This window comes from Pseudorca crassidens, chromosome 6, assembly GCF_039906515.1.
Source record: "Pseudorca crassidens isolate mPseCra1 chromosome 6, mPseCra1.hap1, whole genome shotgun sequence".
NCBI classification, from domain to species: domain Eukaryota; kingdom Metazoa; phylum Chordata; class Mammalia; order Artiodactyla; family Delphinidae; genus Pseudorca; species Pseudorca crassidens.
Genome location: NC_090301.1, coordinates 127,956,660 through 127,974,272, shown reverse-complemented (window position 1 = coordinate 127,974,272; position 17,613 = coordinate 127,956,660). Strand labels below are relative to the sequence as shown.

Below are 17,613 nucleotides of genomic sequence, written 5' to 3'. Positions count from 1 at the left end.
AGTTACATTTTCTGTAAACTGCTGATAATATGTATAGGCTTAATGAGATTCGGATTCAGTTTTGATGGGTCAGAGTGTGTGCGCTTTTTGTTTCATCGGCTCAGAGGCCTGTGATGGTGGGCGGCCCCACCTTCACTTCTGTTCACATGGACCAGGGAGTTCATGTATAACGTGTCCTCTGTGCAGTCCCCCAGCAACCTTGCCCTCAGCTCTCTGGTAGCATAAGATACAGTTTGCACAGGGAGGATGTGATCCTGGCTTGATTCACCACCACCCCACCCCTCGTTAACCATTTTTTGTAATATTAAGTTGGAGTCCTAATGCTTCCAAAGGTGACCCATGAGGTTTTCTTTTTTTTTTTGAGTATCATTATGAACTCATTGAATTTTATTGATTTTATGTTTGTTAACTTTTTAGCTTTTCTTTTTTCCTAATATATACATTTAAAGGTAGAAATGCCCTCAAACATACATTTAGCTGTATGTCACAAGTGTTGATCTGTAGTATTTTCATTATTGTTCATTTCAGTTGTCTGATTTCCGTAGTCATTTTTTTCTGGGAATTTATGAAATATATTTTATAATTTTCAAATATGTAGAGGTTTTTATTTATTTTTTGTTACCTGTTTCTGCTATTCATTCGTTTGTTTGTTTATTTACTTATTTATTTATTTTTGGCCGTACCACATGGCTTGCGAGATTGAACCTAGGCCCTTGGCAGTGAAAGCGTGGAGTCCTAACCATTGGGCCCCCGGGGAATTCCGTTACCTATTTCTAACTTAACTGCATTGTAGTCAGTGTCCCTGCTGTGTAACTTGACTTACTTGAAATCTTTTGAGATTTGCTCTAATGCTTGGTATATGGCCAGACTTGCTATTCATGCTGTTCATGTGGTGTTTTTGTTTTTAAATCATTCTGTATCCTTGCTGAATTTTTGTTTGTGGTGACAGTTATAGGAAGAGGTATGTTAATTTCTCATTGTGTTTGTGGATTTGTCTATTTCACCTTGTAGTTCTTTCACACAGTTTGTACTAGTCATGTTATCTATTGATCTATTGATTCATTGACTTTGGTTTCTGTATACACAGAGTCATTTTTTACAGGTCAGAACTGTAGAAATAATGAGGAAGTGACGCTTATACGCAAAGCTGATTTGGAGAACCATAATAAAGATGGAGGCTTCTGGACTGTGATTGATGGGAAAGTGTATGATATAAAGGACTTCCAGACGCAGTCATTAACAGGAAATAGTATTCTTGGTAAGGCCTCGCTTTTTACTTCATGGTTAGTAGTTTCAGATGTGTTATTTTAAGCAGAGCGTTTGGTTTAAAATAATCAATTTAGTACTGCTCCAGCACCCATACATTTCAATCTGTCAGTGACTTTGGGGTCTGTCCTATCACAGCAAATTCAGGCACATATGCAAAATTTCTTATCATTATGCACTTTTTGTTCCAACACTTGTTGGAACTTGTTCCAAGTTCTGAGTTGACCCAGACAGCCCTGGCAGAGGATGAGAGATCACATTACTTTGGTAACCCTCACTTTGGAGTTAACCTGCCTAATCTATTTCCTACTTGCCATTTCTACTATAAATGCCTAGGCAAACTGTACTGAAGTCATGTTGCTTTTGTTTGTTATGTTGCAGCTCAGTTTGTAGGGGAAGACCCAGTGGTAGCTTTGGAAGCTGCTTTGCAGTTTGAAGACACACGGGAATCAATGCATGCCTTCTGTGTTGGCCAGTATCTGGAGGTGAGGCTGTGTGCAGTGAGCACCAAGGTGGACTTTAGTGGAGAACCTCTCTGGATATTTCTGAGAAGTGGTTTTTACCCTGAAATATTGCTGGTTGGATCTTTTGGGGGAGGGGGTCATTATTAAGTGATAAACACAAAGATCTTTTAGAGATGTTTTTTCATAAATCAGTTTACATTTATTCATGTAGTTTATGATGTATTAGCCTTGAAAAATTATTTTAAAATTGTTAATTTGTAAGAAACGTAGACCTTGTTCCACAAAAAAAAAAAAGAGGTTAACTTTTTGTCTTTATGATTTTATTGTAATCCTATGTAGAAATTTGGAAGGACTTACCATCTTGAGATATATATTTTTGGGGAGGAACTATTTAGTAGCATAATTTTTTAGAATAGAAATATGTCCATTCTATATATTCATTAGCATTGGGATTCATATATTGGGATTGGCTTTCCAGATATGGATACAGAGGTAATAAAATTTATTAAGTTATGCCTCAAGGGTAATGTTTGCAGCATTTTATGAAGGGAAAAATTAACTTTGTTTATAAATTGTCATGTGGCTGGCAACATTTAAGATTATTTTCATTAGATCCTTTTCTTTTCTAACTTCTATTTGATTCCCTAAGGAATTTTCTAGCCAAGTGGTTTATCCTTGCTTTGGATTTTCTACCAGACTTATGCATATACTGTCTGCTTTATATCTTCTGTTATTTTGGTAGCAGCCTGATCTCTCTATTATAGGATATAGTCTTTATTATGGCAGTATGTCTTGTTTAAGGTTAAAGCTGTTGGTCTTGGTTTAATGTTAATTAACGCTGTTTTCTCATACTACTAATCTCATCATACTAATGTTGAAATTTGTCTTTTGCAGCCTGACCAAGAAATTGTTACCATACCAGATTTGGGAAGTCTGTCTTCACCTCTTATAGACACTGAAAGAAATCTGGGCCTACTCCTTGGGTTACACGCTTCCTATTTAGCTATGAGCACACCACTATCTCCAGTTGAGGTCGAATGCGCCAGTAAGAAAAATTTTGTTTTCAGCTAACAGATTAGCAGGTTATTTTAGCTGAGCTGTAAGTGCTACTGAGAATAGAACAGGAAGAATCAACACAGTTATTGGTGAGGAAAAATAAGGATAGTGAGACTAAACCAGTTAATAGAAATAGCTGTGAGCGGCTTTCATTTGTGCTCACGACCTGTGGCAGCACAGGAAGCTAACAGGTATGTAGGAATGTTGGGCCTGTGCGTGGTCTCACTTCTGCATCCTCCAACAGATCGGCTCAACTCGACTGACATCTCCCTGTGTGCCTAGAAATCCACGTGATGTGGATTGGCTGTTCCTCTTAGGAATGCTGTTCTATTTGAGCATTGCGTTTTTACCAGACTCAAATCCAATACATTTTGTGATGGCAGCCTTTGTAACCACCTAAAGTATTACATTTTCTCCCTATCCCATATGATAGGTTTAAATATCTCTTCACATATTTTTGCATTTCTCCATCTGTCTTTCACTGACTATCCAACAAGTATCTATGGAGTAATTTCTCATGTGAATTACCATGTTAGTCTCTAACATGGGTGTAGTAGGTGTAGAATTAGGTGCACCTCTGCCCTCAGGTGCTTCTTGTGTGATGATGAGCCAGACATGGTAAGCAGGTCAGGTTGGATGGTGTTAGAGGATAAAATGGAGACATTTGTAAGTGGTTTGGGAAGTGGGGATGGGGTGGAGGGAAAGACTTCATGGAGGTGGAGCCATCCTGAAATTGGAGCCCCAGCAGACTGGGTGTGTGAGGGCATCGTTGAGAAAGTCAGCTTCGAGCTGCTTGTGTATGTGTAGGGTCGGGGGAGAAGGCTAGTGGGCAGGGATGATCATGGTGCCTGCTCAGCCTGCCTTCTGGAGCACACCCTTGGTGTGTGTGCTGGGCGCCTTGCTGTCTGCAGAGCCTCGAAGACAGTGGACTTTTCTTCCTCTGAAGACCTGTAGGGGACTTCCCTGGTGGCACAGTGGTTAAGAATCCGCCTGCCAATGTGGGGGACACGGGTTCGAGCCCTGGTCCGGGAAGATCCTACATGCCGCGGAGCAACTAAGCCCATGTGCCACAACTACTGAGCCTGCGCTCTAGAGCCCGCAAGCCACAACTGCTGAGACCGAGTGCTGTAACTACTGAAGCCCGCACACCTAGATCCCATGCTCTGCAACAGGAGAAGCCACCGCAATGAGAAGCCCATGCACCGCAACGAAGAGTAGCCCCTGCTCGCTGCAACTAGAGAAAGCCCACGCAGCAATGAAGACCCAGTGCAGCCAAAAATAAAAAAAAAAACACAAAAAATAAATTTTTTTTAAAAAAAGAAACAAGACGGAGTTCTAAATGGAGAGGTTCAGGGAGGGTCTGATCACATTTGTGTTTTAGAAGAATTAATGTGGCACTTTGATGAATGCTCCTGAATGCTCTAAAATCGAAATTTCCAGTAAAAGGACATTGAGTGCATCCCAGATTTGATTGTTTGGGTTTTGGAGGAATATTTTGATAGCACAGTTATTGAAAAAAAATCTGTAGTTATGTAAAAACTGATTATTCTTTGGTGAATCTCACTCATAGCAGTTACAATGAGTATCCCTATTTGCACTGATGGGTGGCATGTTCTTATGGGGTCTGACCTGTGCCTTGACACAGGTCTCCTTTATAGCCTACTGGATCTCAGGTTTCCACGTATCCATCCCTTACTTAACGATCTTGTGTTGTATGTTCAGTAGTCTCTTATTATTATTAATTGATTAATGCTCTAGGGAGACGTGCTGCCCTGAGCATGTTTTTCTTCATGGAACCCTTCACACATGCTGTTCTCCTGCCTGGATGCTCAGCGTCTTGGTCTTCATCCAGATTACAGCAAATTCCTTACCGTCCCCCCGAATAGTCGGGGGCTTGTTGCTGCACGGTCGTTCCCCTCGTAGTACTTGTAGCCTGTGGTTATCCCAGTTGAAATCGGTGATTACTTGTGTAAGTGGTGCCTCAGTGCTCTTTTCCCTGTTAGAAGGCATAGCTCTAGTCTTCACATGGTTTCTGTGGAACTGGACAGCTCCATGTTTGAGCAGGTATCTGGAACAATTATATTGGGTTCTGATACCATGCTTAAGATGTGTTGAGTAACCAGAAAGTGTTACTTTTTTTCACATAGATATAGGAATTATAAGCCAATCTATGTAAATATGTTAGATGTGACTTTCATATGAATGATCCTGAATTTCACCTCCTAAATGAAGTACTTAGTTTTCTATCTTTTTTTTTTTTTTTTCAGTATTTATTTCTGAACAGTGCACTCAGGTTTCTTTTTAACGTTTGCATGTGCACTCTCTAGAGTGGCTTCAGTCATCCATCTTCTCTGGAGGCCTGCAGACTAGCCAGATCCACTACAGCTACAATGAGGAGAAAGATGAGGACCACTGTAGCTCTCCAGGGGGCACTCCCGCCAGCAAGTCCCGGCTCTACTCCCACAGACGGGCGCTGGGTGACCATTCCCAGGCATTCCTGCAAGCCATTGCTGACAATAACATTCAAGACCACAACGTGAAGGTGAGTGAGGCCTTCCCACACTCAGCGTCCTTTGTTTACCTTAGGACTTTGACTTGTGAACACCTTAGCACAGACTTTGGTTAGCTTAGCACAGACTTTGTTTACATATTATTTGGAGGGCTGGTTTTGAGGTAAGAGGCTGGTTCAGTTCAATGTCCGGTGAGGTTTTAGAAGCTACGGCACTTAGTTTAGAATTCTTGACGATGTTGTGAGGTTGGCTCTGAAGTTACCCCCAGCTGTTTCTGTTGCAGGACTTTCTGTGTCAGATAGAAAGGTACTGTAGGCAGTGCCACTTGACCACACCCATCACCTTTCCTCCTGAGCATCCTGTGGAGGAGGTCGGCCGCTTGCTGTTATGCTGCCTCTTAAAACATGAAGATTTAGGTATGACGCTCAATATTGTAGCTGTACTGTAGATCTTTCAACTGACATGTAGTACACATTCATTCCTACCCTGCCCTTTCTTTTAAATATCTTTTACAGGTCACGTGGCATTATCTTTAGTTTATGCAGGTACACTTGGTATTGAGCAAGTAAAGCACAGAACGTTGCCTAAATCAGTGGTGGATGTTTGTAGGGTTGTCTACCAAGCAAAATGCTCACTCATTAAGGTAAATAGATTTCGATTTTCTTTCTTCTGTGCTTCTGGACAGTTGGCGAAGTATTTGTTGTTAAGTTGTTCTTTCATATTTAACTTTGTAGACACATCAAGAACAGGGCCGTTCTTACAAGGAGGTCTGTGCCCCAGTCATTGAACGTTTGAGGTTCCTCTTTAATGAACTGAGACCTGCAGTTTGTAATGACCTCTCTATAATGTCCAAGTTTAAACTGTTAAGTTCTTTGCCCCGTTGGAGGAGGATAGCTCAGAAGATAATTCGAGAACGAAGGAAGAAGAGAGGTAAGAAGGTAAAAGGTAGGAGGATTCTTTCAGAGTGTGTCCCCGTATAGGTGTCTGTGGTTGCAGTGAGGCTGTGGGCTGCTGCTCACCTATTGTAGCATTTTCACAAGTGCCATAATGTTTGTTATGTGTATTTAGGGTTAAGTGTACAAATCCTGCTTACTTTTCCAAGATATCAGATGATGATGCAACTTTGGGATTGAGTGTGTTATCATTTGGTAACTAGTAAATTGATGCTGAAAATACTGTAAACTTTATTAAATTGATGGGGAAAAGGAAGTGTTTTTTTAATCACTTGTCCTGGTAATGAGATATATGGGAACGTTTAATCTTTCAATAAATCTTGCCATTCTTGTGAAGAAATGTTTTTCTTTGGCAATATTGAGTATTCTGAAACATGGAAGATTGTTATAAAAGGAAACAAAAGAGTTACTGATATTTTCAGGAAGCAACTGTGTAGCGATATGGAAAAGAGTTTTTGTATTAACCAAACTTTGAGTGAAAATACATACTTTCTAATTTGGTCACTTGTGGTTATAAGCAAGTCTACCAAAATATCTGATTATATTCTTATGAATTATATTGATTTATCCCCAGATTAGCTTATTAAGCAATATTAATTACTGAGTTTTAGATGGACATTACAAACAATGCCATGAAAGACTAACTTATTGTAGACGCCATCCTGAATTGATTGTTCCTGAGCTTAAACCACAGCTTATCTGGATCCTGGAGATGCTCTGAATCAGGAGATATGGCAGGAACACTTCTGAGATCCCTTTAACCCAGGTAGCCAGGAAACTCAGAGACTGCCATCTCAGCGTGAGGGAGGGTGGCCCCATCCCCGTGTGGCCATTGCCTCCCTGGTCTCTGAGCTCACACTGTCACCGCTTAAAATTTCTTGATGTTGTGGGTTTATATACTTAATTGTAACATAGAAATAATTAATATTCCTGGTGCTGTGCTAAGTTTGATGATTTACTGGTAGGGCTCCACAGGACTCAGAAGAACTATTATACTCTTAGTTATTACTGTGAAAGGGTACAGATAAAAATTAGCAAGAGGAGAGGTGCATGGAGGGAATTCCAAAGGAAACCGGGTCCGGGCTTCCAGTGTTCCCTCCAGTGAATCACACAGGGTCATGCTTGGTTCTCTCAGCAGTGACATGTGACACGTGTGAAGGACTGTCAGTCAGGAATGCTCACCTGAACCTTGGTGTCCAGGGTTGTTGTTGGGAGTCAGTCACGTGGCCATGTGGGGCCTGCGTGATTGCTCTCAGCTGCCCAGACTCCATCCAGAGTAGACACAGGCAGTTGCCGTAAGTCACAAGCTGTCTGGTTACACTGGTAAAGGTGGTCCTGTGCCTCAGACACACTCTTCTCAGGCAGAACATACCAAGGTTTCAGAGCTCAGTTCGCAGGAGCTGGTGAAGAGCCAGTGCTGACGGGACAGGCCTTTCTTGGGAATTTGCAGGGTTTGAGCAGCCCAGACCTGCTGTGTTAATGTTTTATTGCCTATGTTTATTATTGTGTTGCTGGTTATTTATATTATATATTGAGAAGAATGAGACTGAAAACCTTGAAGAGGACCAAAAGTACGGAAGCAACACCACATATCACATTGCAAATTCAATAGAAATTTCTCTGATTAAAAAGACTAACGTAGTCAGAGGCATCTAATTGATTCAGTTGCACACTGGTGACAGAACCAATGCACTAGTCCAGGGTGGGCAAACTAGGGTCTGGGGACAAATGCAGCCTACCACTTGCTATGTATCGCCCATGAGCTAAGCCTGGGTTTTGCATTTTTAAATTATTTTTTAAAAACTCAAAAGAAGACTATGATTCATGAAGATTATATGAAGTTTAAATGACAGCATTCATAAATAAAGTTTGCCAGTTTTCATGCTGCAACAGTAGAGTATTTGCAGTAGACTGAAATAGCTTGCAAAGGCTAAAATATTCACTGTCTGGCCCTTTATGAAAAAGTTTGCCAACCCCTGGGCTTCCCCTTCTTTAGGACTTCCCTCCATCATAACACTGTCACTGTCTTTCTATCCCTGACATGGAGTGGCAAAGTGTTATTACTAGATGTCATGTGAGAATAATTATGATAGTTTTTACTTTTGTAATTTGAGCACTTGACAATGATATTTATGTGTTTCTGTGAATAAAATATATCCTTTACCTTCATGCAAATTTAAACATTTCTTAATTTAAAATCATATTTAATGATTGTTATAATGAATGATGTTTTTAAACATAGTTCCTAAGAAGCCAGACTCTACTGATGATGAAGAAAAAATTGGAAACGGAGAGAGTGAAGAAGCTTGCATCTTGCCTCACAGTACTATAAATGTTGACAAAAGACCCATTACAGTTAAATCACCCAAGGTGAAGTATTTTGTGTGGTTCTAAGACTGGCTGTGTAGAAGCACAACGTACTGCAAGGGAATCCACAAATATTGTTGCTTTGTTTTTGAATATACAGTAGAGAGTTTGGTGGTCATTAAAAGTATGAGTAACTGTGCCCCAGTGATGCTTAATGCACTTGACTTATGGTGCCCTGGTCAAATTGATAGCTGGAGAAGTGTTTCCTTTTGCCTTTATTAGTATATTGTATCATTATTTGTTCACCATTTTCTTCATTCATTTATTCACTCATTCATTGAATGTATCCTTTGTTCCAGAAGCTATTAATATGGATGATAATTTAACTTTGCATGTCAGGTTAGCTGATTCCAAAGTATGTAAGCATATAGATTATAAATTCACTTATAAGCCTATTTATGATGTAGTCATTTTTATCATAAATTAATTACTAAATTTAAAATATTTTACCAATTTAAACCTAGTGGCATTTATTTATATTTTCTTCAAGTAATTGTTTTAGAGCACATGTTAATATGAATAGGGTTAACTAATGGTGAAAATGGTTTTCCTTTGTCAGGATAAATGGCAGCCACTGTTGAGTACAGTTACAGGTGTTCACAAATACAAATGGTTGAAGCAGAATGTTCAGGGTCTGTATCCTCAGTCTGCACTCCTCAGTACTATTGCTGAATTTGCCCTTAAAGAAGAGCCAGTGGATGTGGAAAAAATGAGAAAGTGCCTACTAAAACAGGTAAATTTGCTAAGAACATTCTTCTCTGTATTGGATAATACATAAACACTTAACGGTATGCATTGATGTTTTGCAGTTGGAGAGAGCAGAGGTTCGCCTGGAAGGGATAGATACAATTTTAAAACTGGCAGCCAAAAATTTCTTACTTCCGTCTGTGCAGTATGCTATGTTCTGTGGATGGCAAAGACTTATTCCAGAGGGGATTGATATAGGGTAAGACTTTATAATATTTTTTTCTTAATTAAGGGAAGCTGTGACAACAAAGCATTGTTTTATTGAAGCCTGGCAGTATTCTGAGTAAAATTCTTCATCTTTGTTTGAAAGGGAACCCCTTACTGATTGTTTAAAGGATGTTGATTTGATCCCACCTTTTAATCGGATGCTGCTTGAAGTAACTTTTGGCAAGCTGTATGCTTGGGCTGTTCAGAATATTCGAAATGTTTTGATGGATGCAAATAACAAGTTTAAAGAACTTGGTGAGTTAAAAATCTGACAGTTAAAAGGCTGTATTAAAATTGCTGTTGATGTCAATGATCACATCAGCATTATTTCATAGTTTGGCTCTTTATTATATATTCTGGAAACTTGCAAATTCTTATTATTGCTTTGAAGACTTTAATAACTTTGTGCATTAGAATGATAATCTAAGCTGCTTTAAGTTTTCTCAAATTCTAAACAAAACTTTCAAAATTTGGCAGAAGATACAATCTTGTAGTATCCTAATATAAAGCTTTTGCATTTTAACATTTTCATGTGTATCACTTACACAATCTATCCTAGAATGTGTATCCTATATTAATACATAATTTCCTGGACAGTTTGAGCATCTACAAAGAAGTGGTAGGATTGGTTTTGTGGAAGAGAAGTGAAATATCTCTCTTACATTTGACATGAAATGAGTAAGCCACCAGGGATATTTAGAAGAGCAGTGTGATACGTTTTGTAGACAGATGAAGATAGCTGTATGTGGAGTGATGGTGGTATGATTATTGCAAAGCAATACAGAGCTGCCCGATGTCCACACTCTATGGATATCTGATGAAAAAGACAGACTTATAAAAAAAAATTGTTAATGCTTTCTTCATCGTGTATGTTCTTGTATCCATGCACAAGAAATTTATGTAGGTGCCAATGCTTTTTAGGTATCCAGCCTGTCCCCCTGCAAACCATCACAAATGAGAACCCGTCGGGACCCAGCCTGGGGACAACCCCACAAGCACGCTTTCTCCTGGTAATGCTCAGCACGCTCACCCTGCAGCACGGTGCCCACAACCTGAGCCTCCTGCTGAACTCCGGCATGCTCGCTCTCACACAGACAGCACTTCGGCTCATCGGTGGGTCGGCATCGCCCTAAGTCCTTTGTGAAAATGCCACGGTTTTGCCTTGATCTCTCTCTTTTTATAAACTTTTTTTTTTATTGTGGTAAAATACAAATAACATAAAATTTACTATTCTAAGTACTTTTAAGTTTATAACTCATTGTTATCAGTAAGCACATCCACAGTGTTGTGCAAGCCTTAATACTATCTAGTTCCATAACTTTTCATCACCCCAAACGCAAACCCATATCCATTTAGCAGTGACTCCTGAATTCCCACTCCCCCAGCTGTTGGCAACAACAAGTCTGCTTTCTGTCTCTATGGACTTGCTCCTTCTGGATATTTCATACAAATGAAAGCATACAATTTTAGCCTTTTGTATCTGGCTTATTTCATTTAGCATGTATCAGTACTTCATTTCTTTCTATGGCTGAAAACTGTCATATGAATATACTGTGTTTTATTTATCCATTCATCCATTGATGGACATTGGCTTGTATCTGCCTTTTGCCCATGGTGAGTGGTGCTGCTAGGAACATTTGTGTACAAGTTTTTGTTTGCACACCTGTTACCAGTCCTTTTGTCATATACTTAGGAGTGGAATTGCAGGGTCATATGGTAATCCTATGTTCAGCTTGCTCAGGAACTGTCAAACTATTCCACAGCACTATACCATTTTACATTCCCACCAGCAATGGGCCAGGAGTTTCAGTTTCTCCATGTCCTTGCCAACACTAGTTATTTTCTGGTTTTTTTTTTGAATTAAGGCTACCCTACTTGGCGTGAAGTGGTATTTCATTGTGGTTTGTTTTACACTTCACTAATGTTGAATGATGTTGAGCCTCTTTACCTGTGCTTGTTGTATATCTAGGAGAAACGTCTGTTCACGTCCTTTGCCCATTTTAAAATTGGGTTGTTTGTGTTTTGAGTTGTCTGGGTCCTTTACATATTCTGGATACTAGATTGTTATCAGTTATGTGATTTGAAGACATTTTTTTCCCAGTCTGGGTTTTGCTTTTCTTTGGTGCCCAGAAATTTTAAAATTTGATTAAGTGTAATTTATCTGTTATTCTTTTGTTGCTTGTGCTTTTGATTTCATGTTCAAGAAATCATTGCCAAATCCAAGGTCAAGAGGATTACCCATTATGTTTTCTTCCTTAAGTCTTATATTTAGATCTTTGATCCATTTTAAGGTAGTTTCTTAATATGGTGTGGGGTAAGGGTTCACTTTATTTCTTTTGGTTATCCAGTTGTTCCAGTATCATCTGTTGGAAAGACTCTTCTTTTCTCAAGTTCTTAGCACCCTTGTCAAAAATCATTTGACTATAGATACTTAAGTTTGTTTGTAGACCCTCAGTTCTGCTCTGTTGGTCTCTGTGTCTGTCATTACGCCAGTCCCACACTGTTTTGAACACTGCAGCTTTGTGGTAAGTTTTGAAATCGATAAGTCCTTCAACTTTGTTTTTCTTTCTCAAGATTACTTTGGGTCCCTTGCATTTCCATATGACTTTCAGGTCTGGCTTTCCCATGTCTGCAAAAAAGGCCATTGGGGTTTTGTAGGGATTGTATTGAATCTGTAGATCCTGTTGGGGAGTACTGCCATCTTCACAATATTAAGTCTTTCATTCCATAAATATGAGATAGCTTTATATTTATTTAGGTCTTCTTTCGTTTCTTTGAGCAGTATTTTATAGTTTTATTGTTATCAGGGTAATGCTGGTAACTCATAGAGTGAGTTAGGAAGTAGTTTCCTCCTATTCTGTCTTTGAAAGGGTTAGAGAATTGGTGTTAGTTCTTTTTTAAATGTTTGGTAGAATTCACCAGTTAAGCCATCTTGCCCTGGGTTTTTGTTGTTGTTGAGAGTTTTTTGGTTACTGATTCAACTCTTCACTTGTTTTAGGTCTATTCACATTTTCTATTTGTTCTTGAGGCAGGTAATTTCTATGTTTTTAGGAATTTATCCATTTCATCTAGGTTAGCTAATTTATTGGTGTACAGTTGTTCACAGTGTGGTCATAATTCTCTTTATTTCTATAGGATCAGTAGCAATGTCCCCACTTTTTCTTTCTGGTTTTAGTGATTTGCATCTTCTCTTTTTTTTTTTTTTAGTTAGTCTACCTAAAAGTTTGTCAATTTTATTGATGACATTTTTCAAAAAAACAACTTTTGGTTTTGTTGATTCTGTTGTTTTTCTATTTTCTATTTATCTCTGCTCTAATCTTTATTATTTCCTTCTTTCTAACTTTGGGTTTACTTTGTTCTTGTTTTTCCAGTTCCTCCAGGTGTAGTTAAGTTATTGATTTGAGATCTTCTTTTTTTACTGTGTGCATTTATAGATTTAAATTTCCCCCTTAGGACTGATTTTGCTGCATCTCATAAGCTTTGGTATGTTGTGTTTTTGTTTTCATTTGTCTCAAAGTATTAATTTCTCTTGTGATTTTTGTTTCTTTGACTGGTTGTTTAAGTGTGTGTTATTTAATTTCCACATATTTGTGAATTTTCCAGTTTTCCTTCTGTTGTTAATTCCTAGTTTCATTCCATTGTGGTCTGAGAAGATAATTTATATGATTTTACTTATTTCAATTTATTATTTTTTTTCTTTCTTTTTTCTTTTTGTGGTACGCGGGCCTCTCACTGTTGTGGCCTCTCCCGTTGCGGAGCACAGGCTCTGGACGCGCAGGCTCAGCGGCCATGGCTCACGGGCCCAACCGCTCCGCGGCATGTGGGAACTTCCCGGACCGGGGCACGAACCCGTGTCCCCTGCATCGGCAGGCGGACTCTCAGCCACTGCGCCACCAGGGAAGCCCCTATTTCAATTTATTGAGACTTGTGTTGTGGCCTAACACACTGCTTCTCCTGGAGGGTGTTGTTCTCTTTGTCCTTGAGAAGAGTGTGTCTTCTGCTCTTTTTGTGTAGAATGTCTCTACATGTCTGTTAGATCTGATTGGTTTATAATGTTGTTCTTTGCCTGACATTTTGAGATACTACAGGGCCAGTATTCCAAGTCCAAATGAAAGAGCAAGGCTTTCCTAAGCTCTTTGATTTTGTCAGTCTTTGTGCCCACACGACCCATTCAGAAATATGCACCATACTGTCAGTCAACATCTGATTTCTGCAGACCTCATTAGCAACTAAAAATTGTTTTAAAAATCTTGAAAGTGTATTTCCATCTAGAAATTGCCTTTCTTTTTCTGTTGTCTCCCTTTTTTCCAGAGACTCCAGTAGGTAAAAATCATAGCACAAATCATTAATTATGGGGGCTTCCTCTGTTAACAGTACTCAAGAGTTTAAATTCCAATCTGACTACTGGCTGCAAAAAGCCAGGGAGTTGTGTCCAATGAATACATATCTATCTTTGTTGCTTTCTCTGATCAAGGTGATTTCTCTTTCATACAAGAAATTATAAGCATATGTTTTATATTAATTTTTATGTATACTTCTACATACAATAGCCACAAAATACAAAGCCACTTAAAGAAAGATTCTCCTTTTTTTCTTATTGCAAAATGAAAAAAAGCAGCAAATTCAGCATTTAGAGGGTTAAAATTACAGCTGCCAGGGGAGATCCCAGATGGAATGCAGCCCCTGCCCCTTCTGGGGCCTCACAGGGGCACTGCCAGGCTGAAGAAAAGACTATTTTCCCTCCAGTTTATCTAAAGCTTTTACTCCAGACCTGGGAATTGAATAACCTTTTTTTCTCCCTCTTGGAGGAGAGTGGAACACAAACTTTACATTTTTAACCGACCCAAGCCCATTTTTGGGAATGTTTGGGGCACTTTTCCTCTTACGTGGAGACAGAACAAAGACCACAGGGTTACCAGGGATGTGCTTTCCCCTCCCTCAGTCCAAGCAAGCTGGCTGCTGGGGTTGAATTTACTGTTTTCAAATACATTGGTAAATTTTATTTCTCACAGCTGACAGGTCAGCTTCTGTTTTATACTATGGGTGGTTCCATGGCCACCAGGGACCAAATATTCATCGTGTCCCATCCCTTCATTCTTCCTTGTACCGAACAATGCTTTTGCAATATCTCAGTGACTCAGGGTTGTTCTAGAGAATCCCATTGCTGTCATCCCTGTGTCAGGGTCCCCAAGACCACCCCCAGTTTTAATGATATGCTAGCAGGCCTCACAATACTCTAGATATAGTCATACTTAGGGCTAAAGTTTATTACAGTGAAAGAATAGAAAGCAAAATCAACGATGGCATATGGGCAAAGTCTGGGAGAAACTAGACACAAGTTCTCTCCCAGTGGAGACCCACAGGGTGCACTTAGTTCCCCCAGCAAAGTGTTGTGACCACACATGTGAAGTGTTGTCTTCACATGCAAAGTGTGGAGACTCGTGCCCTGTGCTTTCACTGGGCAGGTCATGCAGGCATCTCTGCCTGGCACTTGAGTAAGTTTCAGGCCCCCCAGAAGGAAGCAGGTTTCAGCAGAGACCATGTTGTTTGTGCAAACAGTTTAGGCACAGGGATGCATTCTTGGCAGTGAGGGGATGGTGGGAGCCCTCACGAAATCCAGGTTCCCAGAGGCCAGCTGATGGCTGACTTGCAAACAGGCTGTCTAGGGACAGCAGTATCAGGCCTGCTCTGTCAGCTCTTTTCTTTACAGTACCATAATTAAAGTTTGTTAATTTCTCACACGGTTAAACATTTAGGTGGTTATTTTTTGTTTTTCTGTTCTAATAAAAATATGAGTGATGAATGTCTCTCTAATAACTTAAAATCATTTTGTTTTTTGGAGTGGGGCATAACTCCTAGAAATAGAGTAAATGTCTTTCCTGAGAATTTTTATATCTTTTACATCTTCTGATACATATTTATATATTTTGTCCTCCACTTAACCTTTTTAAAAATTTTAGTTCTCATCAGTAAATTTTTCATGGTATCTGTTGTATAGGTAGAAAAATATACTGCGGATTCTTTAAAATTATTATCTTCATTAATATGTAATACTTAAAAAAAAACATATATCAAGATTAGGAAATTGTAACTACTTATTGGCTCATCTGCTGTTTTTGATGCTCTGATAGGCCCTAGTTGTGATAATGTTGAAGAAGATATGAACTCTTCCACCCGAGGAGCTTCTGCCACAGTTTTGGAAGAGACACGGAAAGAAACAGCCCCAGTACAGCTCCCAGTTTCAGGGCCAGAGCTGGCCGCCATGATGAAGATTGGAACCAGGGTCATGAGAGGCGTGGACTGGAAATGGGGTGATCAGGTACTTAGAGATTTGACTTAAACACGTTAGCCATATACGTTAGTCACCTTCTGCACATCCTGACTTGCATGCTGTGAGTAGGTGGAAACTGGAATAAATACCTATCTCATTCAAGGACATGTGTGATTGACAGGTGATGTAGTTGTTGATTTCCGGGCAGGTGAATAGAATCTCAAAACCAGTAGAGAGTAGCGGCGGCCTGCTTTAGGGCCCTTGAACAGGATCAAGTCTATGAGGAGTGGCGACTCTTTTCAGGAAACTCCTGGCATAGGCGCGACTTGAGGTGCAGCCCAGAACAAGTGTGAGAGGGGGCAGGAGAGGGTAATCCTCACCTGAATAATCATGTAGGGAAAGCTCTGACACTGCCTCTGTGAGCTCATGGCCGTGTGCCGGTAAGGCGTGCTGACCCAGTGGCTACAAGCACCTGTTTGGGTGGTGCCCATCTTTCCACTTCTCCCCCAGCACTTTGCTCCTGTGTCTCTGTCAGGTCGCCCCAAGTAGAGGCCGGGGGCTGGGCTCTGCGCCGGTGCTGGAGCCACTAGCTGAGGACAGCGCTCGCCCTTCTGTGACGTGGAGCGTTCTTGTCATGTCCAGGTTTTCTCAGCCTCACTCTTAAGCACATGCCTCCTGAGAATCATCTCAGAGATCAGAGTGACTGGAACAGCTAGCAGCATCCTAAAAACAGCTTCTCCTCATAGAAATGAGAGGTAGAGGTTCACTCTAAGATCTGGGGGAAAAATGAAGAACGAGAGGCGACGAGGAGATACTGGTGCTTGTTGGAGGTTCCTGACCTTGTGAAGCCCCAGGAGGGGTTGAGGGGCCAAGGAGCAGGGTGGCAGGACCAGGCTGGGAAGTCTGGTCTCTGCACTGGCTTAGAGAGCGTGCTAATTGAGGTGGTGCTTTCCCTGCTCACCTCTTTGGTAAAGGCGTGCGAGCAGGTTCGTGCTGGTGTTCACTTTACAGTGATGATGTGAGCTGGGCATGTAGGTGGGTTTGGAGCCCCCTGTGGACTCGGGGGCTGTGTCCATTGCTGCAGCCATCTTCACAGGCAGTGTTCCTGTAACAGACAGGCCCGCACACCTTTAACCCGTCTCTGCTTTGGCTTCCTCAGGACGGACCTCCTCCTGGCCTCGGCCGCGTGATTGGTGAACTTGGAGAGGATGGCTGGATCAGGGTCCAGTGGGACACAGGCAGCACCAACTCTTACAGGATGGGGAAGGAGGGGAAGTACGACCTGAAGTTGGCGGAGCTGCCAGCCTCTACGCAGCCCTCGGCAGACGACTCGGACACGGAGGACGACTCCGGTGGGTGCCCGGGGGACCTGGCAAGCTGTGTGTTGGCTGCCCGTCCTTTCATCTGGGAGTGAGAGAGGTGCTCTGTAGGTCAGGCTTTCCCGGAAGGTCTAGTTGACAGGCCCCGGGTGATTTCTGAGGGACTTGACTCCCCATTTCGCCTCGGAGACAGTGGGGGGCGGCGGGGTGAGGCAGTGGGGGGCTTGCTGTGTCCTCTCCCCTGGTGGGCCTCCTGCTGTCCCTGAGCCTGTTCCTGGAGTTGCGGGCGTTGCCTCACCGTGCCCTGAGCATGTGTTCTTCCTTCTTTCACCTTCCCCTCCCGAGGCCCTTCCCTCAGAATGTGGCACATAATGTGGAGTTAGTCAGTACTTTACTGCCTTAGAGAAAGTGAGGGTGAGAACTTAGAGTGACCTCAGAAAGTTAACCCTGTAA

At 41.0% G+C, this 17,613-nt stretch overlaps 1 protein-coding gene across 6 annotated transcripts in view; it reads left to right on the top strand.

Annotated features, from left to right (window-relative positions):
- HERC2 (HECT and RLD domain containing E3 ubiquitin protein ligase 2) overlaps nucleotides 1–17,613 on the top strand; it is a 228,097-nt gene that overhangs the window by 87,331 nt on the left and 123,153 nt on the right. For 5 of the 6 annotated variants that reach the window (XM_067742323.1, XM_067742327.1, XM_067742322.1 and 2 more), the window contains 14 exons: nucleotides 1,088–1,258; nucleotides 1,648–1,751; nucleotides 2,625–2,775; nucleotides 5,114–5,328; nucleotides 5,580–5,712; nucleotides 5,812–5,939; nucleotides 6,031–6,226; nucleotides 8,492–8,619; nucleotides 9,176–9,349; nucleotides 9,426–9,562; nucleotides 9,674–9,825; nucleotides 10,492–10,683; nucleotides 15,702–15,889; nucleotides 17,001–17,193. In XM_067742323.1, the coding sequence (XP_067598424.1) occupies nucleotides 1,088–1,258; nucleotides 1,648–1,751; nucleotides 2,625–2,775; nucleotides 5,114–5,328; nucleotides 5,580–5,712; nucleotides 5,812–5,939; nucleotides 6,031–6,226; nucleotides 8,492–8,619; nucleotides 9,176–9,349; nucleotides 9,426–9,562; nucleotides 9,674–9,825; nucleotides 10,492–10,683; nucleotides 15,702–15,889; nucleotides 17,001–17,193 (2,262 nt within the window). The remainder of the gene's footprint in view (nucleotides 1–1,087; nucleotides 1,259–1,647; nucleotides 1,752–2,624; nucleotides 2,776–5,113; nucleotides 5,329–5,579; nucleotides 5,713–5,811; nucleotides 5,940–6,030; nucleotides 6,227–8,491; nucleotides 8,620–9,175; nucleotides 9,350–9,425; nucleotides 9,563–9,673; nucleotides 9,826–10,491; nucleotides 10,684–15,701; nucleotides 15,890–17,000; nucleotides 17,194–17,613) is intronic. The other variant, XM_067742325.1, reaches the window with a different exon arrangement.